The sequence below is a fragment of the Oryx dammah genome, unplaced genomic scaffold (assembly GCF_014754425.2).
Source record: "Oryx dammah isolate SB20612 unplaced genomic scaffold, SCBI_Odam_1.1 HiC_scaffold_28, whole genome shotgun sequence".
NCBI lineage: Eukaryota > Metazoa > Chordata > Mammalia > Artiodactyla > Bovidae > Oryx > Oryx dammah.
In genome coordinates this window covers 27,390,321-27,403,774 of record NW_024070212.1, presented here as the reverse complement: position 1 = coordinate 27,403,774, position 13,454 = coordinate 27,390,321, and the positions used below count along the sequence as shown (strand labels likewise).

The following is a 13,454-nucleotide window of genomic DNA, read 5'->3' as shown; positions in this document are numbered from 1 at the left end:
AAAGGAAAAAAGAGTGAACTCTCATTAGTTCATTTTTATTTAGGATATATTATTTGATGCAAGGGATTAAACCTAGTCATTCAGAACAGCCCAGGAGTAAGCTGCCATCTCAAGTTATCAGTTGATGTATTTAACTACCAAAAAACCCAAACCAAACATACACACACAGAACCCCCAAATGTCTAATTGTAGACATAGAAGGAAACTCAGACATCATCTAATCCCGCCTTTTCCAAATCTGACTGCAGGTTAAAATCGCTTTTCCTGTTCTCCAGAGATTTCCTGGAGCCTGGTGAGGGGTGGGAGTGGGTTTGATTAATTTTTTTTTGCCACACCATGCAGCCTGCAGTGTGGGATCTTAGTTTCCCGAGAAGGGATTGAATCATGCCAATTGCAGTGGAAGCTCCAAGTTCTAACCACAGGACTTCCAGGGAATTCCCTGAATTTTCATTTAAGTTCCCCAGAGAGTCTAATATTGTAGTCACAGCTGAAAACCACTGATCTAATCTAACACTGCAGTACAAAGATGAAGTAACAGCCCCAGGCATAATTTGAAGTGTAAAATTAGAGACTTGCAGAAAATCCTCTTTTGCTTCAGATGCCTTTAACCAGGTATTTTTAACCTGGAGTGCATGGATGGACTTCAAGGGGGTCCATGAACACCCTAAAAGTATATGCAAAATGTGTTTATATACTCCAAGGGTATTTTTCTGGAAAAAGGTGCAGTTTTTAATAAGATTCTCCATAGGATGTAGTCTAGAAAAAGATGAACAATTATGATATACAACATTCTTATATTATGAGGAAGCTTCATCTGAGGAAAACAGTCCCATGCACAACTCTGATGGAGAATCCTAACCGCTGAGAGTCCTGTCATCCTCCAAATACTGTGGAAATAGGGCCATGGTTTCTGGTCACTGTATGTGAGGTTCTATCGTTGATGTGATGGTAAAGCTTTTGTGATGAGGCATGCTTACACAAAAGTTTGTTATCTTGTTTTTTTTTTTAAACTATATTTATCTAATAATAATAGGAAAACACAGCAACTTACCAAGACTTCGTAAAATTCTATTCACTCCACTGGGCTCAGACTCAGGAATTGTTTCCAAATACTGGAGCGCCCGGACCTCAAACAAACCTACAAAGAAAACTCATGCTGCTCAAACTGTCATACACTCAAGACTGAAAGTCAACTGAATAAAACTGTGCTCACTACCAGTGTACTTCCAGAGCTAAAATGATATCACAAAATAAAATTTTTCCCATAATAAACAACTGATCGTGAGTCCTTTTGGCCTTATGTTATTTTTTGTTTATATTATTTTCAAATCTTTCAAGTGCTCACTAAATACAGAAGGAGACCTTTACGATGAAACTGACCTTTCACCCCACTTTTCCGAAGCTCTCGGTCCTGGATGAATCCTGCAAACATCTGAGTTTCCATGAAGAGATCCAGGAAGTGGCGTACGCTTCGGGAGGTGTGAGATTTACGAAATGGCTCCCTTTGGAATACACGCTCCCCACGCTCAGTGACAGTCATGCTCAAAGAATAATGTCCCACCAGCTCCACAAAAAACCTGACAAATGCTTCAGACACCAGAGAGTTGAGTGTCACATCTTCTGTAATATGAAAGAAAATAGAAAGGGGGGGAAAATCCCCTAAGTTTTGTGTTTATAGGGATACTGGCTCTGGTTATAAAAGTGACACCTAGGCAATCATAGACTAAAGGTCAGAGAATAAATATAGGAATCCTCATTCTCAGCTTTCTTGCTCTCTTCATGACCAGAAAAATAGCAAATGGCTTATAACCTTACCTTCACTGTCTTCCCACACATACTGTGGTCTGCGTATCTGTAATTTCCCTGGAACTGCTCTTTCAAAGACCACCAGTGAGAAACAGCTGAGTTTAATGTACTCTTCAATTTTTAATCCTCCTTAAAACTCTGTGCTGCGCTTGTGCTGCCCTCCTCCTCATTCCTTCTGTCTCCCACAATTTGATGCTCTTCTTGATTCCTCTCCTGCCTTTATGACCAAACATTTGTTTTACTCTTGACTCTTCTTCCTCTTCCTGGGATTGGTCTTTGGACCCCTTCTCTCCAACATTCCTTTCCTTAAAGAGCTAACTGGCATGGAGAGAGAGCTGACCTTCTTTGTCAATAATTCTCAACCTCAGATCTCCAGTCCTGATATTTCACAAAAATTTACCTTCCACACTTTCAGGCTACATTTTAGGTGATCACCAATTGGCTGTCCCATTAGCATTTATATTCCTTTTGTCTAAAAGTCACCATCTAGGGCATTTCCTGGCAGTCTAGTGGTTAGGACTCTGTGCTCTCATTGCCCAGGGCACAGGTTTGATCCCTGGTCTGGGAACTAAGATGCTACAAACTGCAAGGCTCGGCCAAAAACAAAAAGTCACCATCTCAGGTCCTTTTAGGAAATTGGTAGACTATGAATCACATAAATAAACAATGCATGTCAAAACCAAATTCATTATATTTCTCCACCAAATCAGTTTCTTGCTCAACTTTCTCATTTCATACTGCATCATGATTATTCCATAATAATAATTTAATGACTGCCTTTACAAATATAGTAATAATCCAGAGAGGCAGACGTATCATTTCCCTTTTACAGCTGAGGAAAATAAAGCTCAAATCAAAGACATTCTCAGGTAACCTCACCCAGTGCCAGAGAGAAGCTGCAGGACCTCCAAGTCAGGTGAGTCGTAACCACTGTAATCTAGCACAATGTGCCTCTTGCTCTTTCCCATGGGCTGACTGGGAATCTGGGACTGAGGTTTAATCAGATGTCTACCATGAAACAGCTGTATAATAGTGGGCAACTTGTTTTACCTCTCAGGGCCTCTCTTTCTGTATCTGCACAACGAGGTGGCTGATTAGGCAATTTCTAAGGTCTCTTCTGACATTACATTTTTTTTTTTTTTGACATTACATTTTTTTAAAGTTTTTTATTTTATATTGGAGTATAGCCGATTAGCCATGTTGTGATAGTTTCAAGTGCACAGCAAAGCGACTCAGCCGTACATATGTGTATCCTTTCTCCCCCAAACCCCACTCTTGACATTACATTTTAAATTTTTTTTTAAGTTATTTATTTATTTGGCTGTGCTGGGTTTTAGTTGTGGCATGTGCGATGTAGTTCCCTGACCAGTGGCTGAACCTGGGACCCCTGCATTGGGCGCATGGAGTCTTAGCCTTGGGATTACCACAGAAGTCCTTATGTTTTTATTCTAATCTAGATTTCCATTATATTTTGTTCAACAGATTTTCTTCTCATCTGTTTTTTCTGCAACTGAGAATCCATCACTGCTTTTATGGTCAACATCTTTGCCCCACTCTCTCATCCCTTTCAGTTATTGTCCCATCCCTCCTCCAGTTTACAGCAAAAAATTTCTTGGAAGATTTGTTTATACTTAGGGGGTCCCTAGTGGCTCAGTGGTAAAGAATTGCCTGTCAATGCAGGAGACTTGGGTTTAATTCCTCAGTTGGGACAATCTCCTGGAGAAGGAAATGGCAACCCACTTCAATATTCTTGCCCGGGAAATCCCATGGACAGAGAAGCCTGGCGGCCTACAGTCCATAGGGTCACAAAGAGTAGGACACAACTTAGTGACTAAACAACAACCCACTTTCTTACACCTAATTCCCTTTCTTTTAAAAATTATGTTTTTCAATACCTTATCTCCCATTCTTTGTTTCTCTTTTAATGTATATACATTATACATTCTTTTACATGCATGAATATTTCATAAGCCCAGCAGTGAAATGACCACACAAATGCCCACCATCAGCTTAGAACAGAACATCACGTGTATCTCTGAAGTTCTCTGTGTGATGCCCTCTCAGTGGCGTTCTTCCCCTACTTTCCAATAGAGGGTGACCGTTATTTGTAATTTTGGTATTTCATTTACTTTCCATAGTCTTACTACACACACGCAATCCCAACAACATAACCCCAACCCCTAACAAGGTTCTGTATGTCTTTGAACATTATATAAAACAGTATCTTCTACTGAAACTTTTTATTTTATTCAATGTGTGTGTGTTTAATCTTTTTTCTTTTGGCTGCACTGGGTTTTCGTGTCTGCGCAGAGGCGTCCTCTAGTTGCGAGGAGTAGGGGCTACTCTCTAGTCGCGGTGTGGGCTTCTCACTGTCGAGGCTTCTCTTACTGCAGCATGGACTTTAGGATGTGCAGTCTTCAGTAGTTGTGGCACACAGGTTTTGTTGCTCCAGCTTGTGGAATCTTCTGGGACCAGGGATCAAACCAGTGTCCCTGCATTGGCAGGCAGACTCTTAACCACTGGGAAGTCCTCAGTGTGTGTTTTTAAGACTCTTTTTTAATGCTATATGCTCTTGTCAGTGGAAATGTAGGTTGTTTTTAGTTTTTGCTATCACATACAATACCACTACAAAAATTACTATACTTGTTTCCTAGTTATCATGTGCAAGAGCTCTCTTGTATATATATTTAAAATGGAATTGTTGGGTTGAAGGATATATATGGAGAAGGAAATGGCAACCCACTCCAGTGTTCTTGCCTGGAAAATCCCAGGGACAGGGGAGCCTCGTGGGCTGCCATCTATGGGGTTACACAGAGTTGGACACAACTGCAGCGACTTAGCAGCAGCAGCAGCAGCAGGATATATATACCTTTAATGTTACTAGATGATGCCAAATTGTTTTTTCAAAGGTATTGAACTAATTTAAACATTCTCATCAATACTTGATATTGTCAGACTTTAAAAATTTTTACCAATATGGTGGATATAAAATGGTATCTCAGTGTGGTTTTAATTTACATTTTCCCGATTTTGATGAGGTTGTGTATCTTTTCATATATTTGTTGGCCTTTCGTGTTTCCTCTTCTATGAAATGATTGTTCATATCTTTCCCCCATTTTTCTCTTGGGTTGATCATCTTTTTACTTTTAAATTGGAGGAGTTTTTAAAACTAAATTCTACATACTATTCCTTTGTTAGTTATATTTGTTGAAAATGTCTTCATTTAGTTTGTATCTTGTTTTTTATTCCTTTTCCATGGTGTCCCTTGATGAACAGAAAATTTTAAAATTTAACATAGTCAGGGACTTTCCTGGGTGGTCCAGTGGCTAAGACTCCATGCTCCCAATGCAGGGGCCTGAGTTTGATCCCAGGTCCAGTAACTGGAACCCAACAGGCTGCAACTAAAAAAGATCTCATATGCCACAAAAAGATTCCATGTGCTACAACTAAAAAGAAAAAAAATCCCACATGCTACAAATAAAGACCCAACACAGCCAAATAAATAAATGGTAAATATCTTTTTAATTAGCATAGTCAAATTAATCAATCTTATCCTTTATCGTCTGTGTTCTTTGTGCCACATTTCAGAAATCCATTACTGTCCCCAAACATAAAATATTTTCTATCACTTTCTAAACATTTTTAATGTTTTACTTGTAACATTTAAGTCTTTAATTTATCTGAATTAATTCTGTGTATAATGTGGAGTATAGATCCATCTCTGTTTCTTTTCATGTGGAAAACCAGCTGCCCTAGAATTGTTTATTGAATGGTTCGTTCTTCTCCCACTGCTATTCCGTGCTGGTGCTGACTGACAAAAGTCAAGTTTCCTTATGCATGTGCATTCTCTATTCTTCCCGTTTTTATTGCTCTATTTGCTTCTTTCTGAACCCAAACTAAATAATCTCAATTACTATGACTTATAGTTAATCTTGATGTTCTGTAGGGCAAGCTCGTCAATCTTGTTTTTTTTCAGGAGTGTCTCAGCTATTCTTGGTCTTTTGCACTTCCACTAAAATTTTACAAAAAGATGAAGGTCATTCTAGTTTTCTCTTGAACATTCCCCTGTCTCACTTTCTTCCCACCATTTCATTGAATCAGCTGTTACCAAGGTTTCCAGAACCCTTCCCATTGTCAAATCCACTGGTCAATTCTCAGTTTTCATATTATTGGCCTCTTTGCAGCATTAAATATAACTGTTTACTGTTTCCTTCATGGAATACTTTCTTCACTCAGCTTCTGCAATCCATACTCCTGTGTTTTCCACCTACTTCACTAGCTGCTCCTTTTAGTCTCCTTTGCTGGATTCTTCTCTTCCCAACTGTCAAATGTTGTAAATTCAAGCACATCATTCCCAACCAGGGCTCAAGCCTTAAATTGTTTAAATTTTCTGCTTATACTCACTCTATTGGGTTATCTCATCTGGTTCCTCAGCTTTATTTATTTATTTATTTATTTATTTTGGTTCCTCAGCTTTAAAATAGCAATGTATGTCTCTAGCCTAAATCTTTCCTCTGAATTTCAAATTCTTGTATATAAATGCCTACTTGATATCTCCAGCTGAATGTCTGCAGATATTAGATAGGTATCCAATAGGTAGCTCAAGGGGCTTCCCTGATAGCTTAGTTGGTAAAGAATCCACTTGCAATGCAGGAGACCCCAGTTTGATTCCTGGGTTGGGAAGATCCACTGGAGAAGGGATAGGCTACCTACTCCAGTATTCTTGGGCTTCCCTTGTGGCTCAGCTAGTAAAGAATCTGCCTGCAATGCAGGAGACCTGGGTTGGATCCCTGAGTTGGGAAGATGAAACTGTTAAGAGAATGATATAAATCTCTCTGAAATTATGGGCTTCCCTGATAGCTCAGTTGGTAAAGAATCCGCCTGCAATGCAGGAGACCCAGGTTCGCTTTGTTCAATTCCTGGGTCAGGATGATCTGCTGAAGAATAGATAGGCCATCCACTCCAGTATTCTTGGGCTTCCCTTGTGGCTCAGCTGGTAAAAAATCCACCTGAAACACGGGAGACCTGGGTTCGATCCCTGGGTTGGGAAGATCCCCAGGAGAAGGGAAAGGCTACCCACTCCAGTATTCTGGCCTGGAGAATTCCATGGACTGCATAGTCCATGGGGTCGCAGAGTTGGACACAACTGAGCGACTTTCCCTTTCAGGTATCTCAAACTTAATATTCAAAACTGAACTTTTAGTTACTCCTCTAAACTTGCTCCTTCTCTAATGATCCCCATCAGTAAACAGCCTTTGAGTTCTCATCTGTAAAGTGGGGATTAAATAATAATACCTGCTTTATACAGATATTACAGGATCAAATAAGATGTATGCTAAGTGCTTAAAACAATGCCTAGCACACAGTAAGCCACCCAATAAATATTATTCATCTTTTCATTCAACAAATACTTACTGAGTATCTATTTAGTGAATGCTGTTCAAAGTATTGGAAATAGAAAACAAACAGACAGTCACTGTTCTCATAGAACTTACACTCTAGCACATCAGATGGTGACGAAGACCCTGGAGAAAAATTAGGTCAGGAAGGAGGACAGGAAGTGCTAAGGGAATGGGGACAATTTTAAACAGGACAGTCAGGAAAAGCCTCACTAAGAAAGTGACATTTGAGCATGGATCTACAAGAACAAAGAGCAGGAGCCACGTGCCTAGGGGAATAGCATTCCATACATGGAACTGAGCAAATGCCAAAGTCCTGAAAAAGAAGGGGACTTGGCACATCGAGGGTAAGCAAGGAAGCTATCAGCTTATGAAGGCACAGGCAATCTCATACTATTTTTGTATATGCTTTGGCAGGATGCTGGGCATTTGGTTTTTACTGTCTGGACCTTAAATCCTCAGCCACTTGTCTCATACCTTGTGAGAAATTCTGCTCCTGAGCCAATATTTCATTTCGTTCTTCCAAAATCTGTATCAGGGCAGCTTGTAACTTAGGTGGTAGAATTTCATCCTCATCAGATACCTTAAGAGAAGAAAATTGAGATTTTCATGAGCTTTGAAAGAGAAAGTCTCAAACTTAGGGCCCTATTAAAGTCCCCCAGGTTCCACAGGTGGCTTTGTATGTATTTCTGCTAAAAGGAGTCTGTCTGAAGCTTCCTTCCCTACAATGAACAGAATCCATGATGTTTATGGTGTGGAAGTGTTAGTCGCTCACTCGTGTCCGACTCTTTATGACCCTGAGGTCTGTAGCCTGCTAGGCTCCTCTGTTGATGGGATTCTCCAGGCAAGAGTACTGCAGTAGGTAGCCATTCCCTTCTCCAGGGGATCTTTCCAACCCAGGGATTGAACCCCGGTCTCCTGCACTGCAGGCAGATTCTTTACCATCTGTGCCACCAGCTGCTGCTGCTGCTGCTACTAAGTCACTTCAGTCGTGTCTGACTCTGTGAGACCCCATAGATGGCGGCCCACCAGGTCCCCCATCCCTGGGATTCTCCAGTCAAGAACACTGGAGTGGGTTGCCATTTCCTTCTCCAGGGAACATCTTAATTAAATTTAAGAAAAATAAATAATATGTCTTATAAGACTCTTTGGAAGTTTCCAAATCAAACAGTTCTCATCTCCAAGTCTTATGATATATTACAAAGATCATTCCCAAATAAATGGTCCTTTAAATGTGATGAGCTGATTGATTATGAAAAAAGAAAGTCTCAGGAAACATTCTTTTCACCCTATGTTCAGTGCTCACAAACCTATATACAGGTTACATACAGAGGGTTGCTCTAAGGCTTTTCTAATTCTCCTCTTCACTATCCAGAATAAGTGACCATTTCTTTTTGCCCCTACTGTATCTTGTGCAAATTTCAAATATATATCATTTCTAAAACTTTATGGCTATATCTGCTCCCTCTCCCACTGTAAACTATAAGGCCTGAGGGATCAAACTGAGTGTCTTACTCATCTTTAGTTTCTGACTGACTAGCAGAATATCTAGAAATAATTGGTGTTGAATGCTTGTTAAATTTAATTAAATTAGAGGCCTATATATCAACCTATAAGACTTGAAGGGAGGGTTACCTCTTTTGAGAATGACATTTAATCTGTTTCCTCCTTCCTTAAATTGAGACAGACAGCTATGAACCCAAGACAAATTTTTCAGGTCAATCTTGTATGACTGGCCACAGTGTCAAGTCAAGTGTGTGTGCAGGAACTATAGGTCTTACCTGAGTCACCTTCTCTAAGTACTTTCACATATTTTCTGGCCAATTATCCCCAAACGTTATGTAATCATCTCCTTTGTCACTCACCTCCTGTAAAAACTTGTCTGCGCAGAGATCAACTATCAGCACCTATGGAATAAAGGAGCCAGACAAGTTAAACCAGAGACATTCAGAGAGAAATACATTAGACGTCGTTAGATCAGGAAGAATGTTTTGATTCTTTTATGCAATGGGAATAGTTTTAAACTTAAAGGGTTTTTTGGTTCTGTTTTTAATTGAAATATAACTGACTTAAATATTATAATAGTTTCCAGTATATAAAGTGATTGGATATTGTTATGCATTAAAGTTTTAGCCCATTTAAAAGGTAACTCATCAACATTAGTAAAAAATATTTCAAGTTAAAAAAAATGATGGTGGCACACCTAGAGATTAAAAGACACTAAAAAAACCCACACCAACCAAATACAGTGCATAGACTTTATTTGGGACCTAATTCAAGCTATAAAAAATTTATGAAATAATTAGAGATCTGAATATTGAATTTTTCTGATATTAAAAAACTGTTATTAAATTTTTTAGGTGTGATAATGGTATTGTGATTATGTTAAAATGATCTTAGGCTTAGAGATTCATATTGTAATATTTAGAATTATGAAATGACATCAGGATATGCTTCAAAATATTATGGGAGAGAGGTAGTACAATTAACCTAAACTTTATAAGTATTTAAGGAGGGCAATTCGGAGAAGGCAATGGCACTGGACTCCAGTACTCTTGCCTGGAAAATTCCATGGACGGAGGAGCCTGGAAGGCTGTAGTCCATGGGGTCGCTGAGGGTCAGACACGACTGAGTGACTTCACTTTCACTTTTCTCTGTCATGCATTGGAGAAGGAAATGGCAACCCACTCCAGTGTTTTTGCCTGGAGAATCCCAGGGACGGGGGAGCCTGGTGGGCTGTTGTCTATGGGGTCACACAGAGTCAGACACGACTGAAGTGACGTAGCAGCAGCAGCAGCAAGGAGGGTAATTAATTTTACTCTTTTTTCATTTTTACATATGTTTAAAATTTCCATAGTAACAAGGTAAAAAATAGGTTAATACCAAAATTAGAAATGTTTCTATACACTAACAATAAAGTATCTGAAAAATAAATTAAGAAAACAACTTCATCTTCAACTATATCAAAAAGAATAAAATACCTAGGAATAAATTTAAACAAGGAGGTAAAAGATATCTATGCTGAAAACTATAAGATACTGGTAAGAAGAACTGAACAATACACAAAAAAAAGGAAAGATATTCTGTGGTCATGGAATGGAAGAATCAATATTGTTAAAAAGTTTGTACTACCCAAAGCAATCCAGAGTCACTGCAATCCCTATCAAAATTCCAATGGCTATTTTCACAGAAATAGAACAATTCTAAAATTTCTGTGGAACCACAAAAGACTCCAAATAGTGAAAGCAATCTTACAAAAGAAGAATAAAGGTAGAGGCCATCATACATTCTCATTTCAAACTATATTACAAAGCTATAGTAATCAGACACATAGCTTAATGGAACAGAATATGGGGTTCAAAAATATACCTCACAAATAGCCCATTAGCTTATGACAATGGAGCCAGGAATATACAACAGAGAAAGGACAATCTCCTCAATAAATGGTTATAGGAAAATTAGATGCATGCTAAAAAATAAAATTGGATCCCTATCTTATACCATACACAAAATCAACTCAAAATGAATTAATAACTTAAACATAAGACCTGAAATCATGAAACTCCTAGAAAACATAGCAGGGTAGCATCTTTACATTGGTCTTAGCAATGATTTTTTGGATTTGACACCAAAAGCAAAGGTAACAAAAGCAAAAATAAGCAGGTGGGACTACATCAAACTAAAAAGCTTCTGCACAGCAAAGGAAACCATCAGTAAAATAAAAAGAAAGTCTACAGAGTGGGAGAAAAATACCTGAAATTCATATACTGGATAAGGGGTTGATATCCAAAACATATAAAGAACTCATACAACTCAACAGCAAAAAAAGAAACCCCAAAGAATCCAATTTAAAAACAGGCAGAGAAAAAAAAACAAAAAACAGATAGAGGAATTGAATAGATGTTATTACAAAGAAGGCATGCAGAGGACTAATAAACATGTGAAAAGGTACTCTACATCAAAGAGATGCAGACCAAAAAACCACAATGTGATATTATCACCTGTTAGAATGATTATTAACAAAAGACAAGAGGTAACAGATACTGGCAAGAATGTAGAGAAAAGGAAACTATTGCGTACTCTTTATGGAAATGTAAATTGGTTTTGCCACTCTGGAAACAGTAAGGAGGTTCCTCAAAAAATTAAAAATAGAACCAGCACATAATTTAGCAATGCCACTTCTGGGCATGTATCCAAAGGAAACAAAATCACTATTTTGAAGAATAGCTGCACCCCCATGTTCACTGCAGCATCATTTACAACAGCGTAACAATGAAACAACCTGTCCATAACAGATGACTAGATAAAGAGGTGGTACATATATACAAAGGAATATTATTCAGCTATAAAAAGAAGGAAATCCAGCCAGTGGTAAGAATGTGGATGCTAAGTGAAATAAGTCAAGCAGAGAAAGACAAATACCATATGATCTCACTCACATGTGGAATCTAAAACAACCGAATTCATAGAAACAGAGAACAGATTGGTGGTTGCCAGAGATGGATTGGGAGATAGATAAAATGGGTGTAGGGAATCAAAAGGCACGAATTTCCAGTTATAAGGTAAGTAAGTGCTGGATATGTAATGTACAGCATGTGACTACAGTTAACAATACTATATTGTATATTTGAAACTTGCTAAGAGTCCATCTTAAAAGTTGTCATCACAAGAAAAAATTTTTTCTAACTATGTTAGGTGATGGATATTAACTAAACTTACTGTGGTAATCATTTTGAAATATATGCATGTGTGTGTGTGTATGAAGTCCTTTCAGTCATGTCTGACTATTTGTGACCCTATGGACTGTAGCCTGCCAGGCTCCTCTGTACATGGGCTTCTCTAGGCAAGAATACTGGAGTGGGTTGCCATTTCCTCCTCCAAGGCATCATCACGACCCAGGGATCAAACCCACGTCTCTTATGCCTACTGCATTGGTAGGTGGATGGATTCTTTACCACTAGTGTCACCAAGGAAGCCCTCAAATATATGCATATATCATATCATATCATTATATTGTACATTTAAACTAATACAATGTTATATGTAAATCATTTCTCAATAAAATTGGAGGGGGAAGGTTAACCCATCAGTGTAATAAAGAAGAGTTTTTTCATTAAGTGGTACTTGGATAGTAGGTTATCCACATTTAAAAAAATGAAATGATCCCTACCTCCTTTCTTTCTTTTTTTCTTTTTTGGTCATATTACGCAGCTTGTGAGATCTTAGTTTCCTAACCAGGGACTGAACTGACATCCTCAGCAGTGAAAGTGCTGAGTCTTAATCACTAGACTGCCAGGGAATTCCCCCTACTTCCTATTATATACAAAAAAATAAAAAATCAATTCCCAGGCTTAAGAGCAAAAAATTAAAGGCATAATAATAAAGCTTCCAGGAACTAACAGAGGAGGCTATTTCCATGAAGCTAATATTAAGAAAAACTTAAGCAGTTCACACACACACACACAAAAACACTAACCACTAAAAAAAAAAGATTGATAGTCTGGCCACATTAAAATTAAGAACATTTCCTTCCATATTTAAAAAAAATCTTTTTGGAGAATAAAAAGGCAAACCACAAAGGAGTTCATATTCAGAGTATGAAAAGGCCTCTTACAAATCAATGAAAGTAAATAATTCAGCAGAAAGATAGCCTATGGATTTTACAGAAGATGACATTCAAATGGCTAATAAACATACTGAAAGATGCTCACCCTCAACCATAATCAAGGAATACCAATAAAACAAAAATAAAATACAACTATCTGATAAGCTAAATGATATGAACTGATCACAACAAGGGCTGACAAGGATATGGAGCAACAGGAACTCTCATACACTGCTGGAGGAAGTTTAACTTGGCACAACTACTTTGGAAAAACTTGACTTTACTTACTAAAGTTGAAGATATGTTTGCTCTATGACCCAGCAATTCTGTTTCCAAATATTTGCCCATAAAACTGCATGCACATATGTACCAAGGGTCATGAACAAGAATATTTATAACAGCATTATTAATAATAACTCCAAACTGGAAACAACTCAAATGTCCATCAACTGTAGAATGGATGAGAAAATTGCAGTATATTCACACAATGGATTACTATACACAATCAGAATGATCAAACTACTGTTAAACTCATCAACATGAGTGAATCTTAAAGATATAATGTTGCTTGAAAGAAGCCAGACTAAGAAAGAAAAAGAAAAGAAAAATATTGCTGTATGAATCCATTTATATCAAGCTTAAAA

General features: G+C 38.0%; 1 protein-coding gene across 2 annotated transcripts in view; it reads right to left on the bottom strand.

Moving 5' to 3' along the window:
- Positions 1–13,454, bottom strand: part of DENND2C (DENN domain containing 2C) — a 40,778-nt gene that overhangs the window by 1,935 nt on the left and 25,389 nt on the right. Inside the window, exons 14-17 of one of the 2 annotated variants that reach the window (XM_040230982.1) lie at positions 9,071–9,112; positions 7,683–7,788; positions 1,381–1,620; positions 1,052–1,138 (exon numbers count right to left, since the gene is read on the bottom strand). In XM_040230982.1, coding sequence (XP_040086916.1) covers positions 1,052–1,138; positions 1,381–1,620; positions 7,683–7,788; positions 9,071–9,112 — 475 coding nt within the window. The remainder of the gene's footprint in view (positions 1–1,051; positions 1,139–1,380; positions 1,621–7,682; positions 7,789–9,070; positions 9,113–13,454) is intronic. The other variant, XM_040230983.1, reaches the window with a different exon arrangement.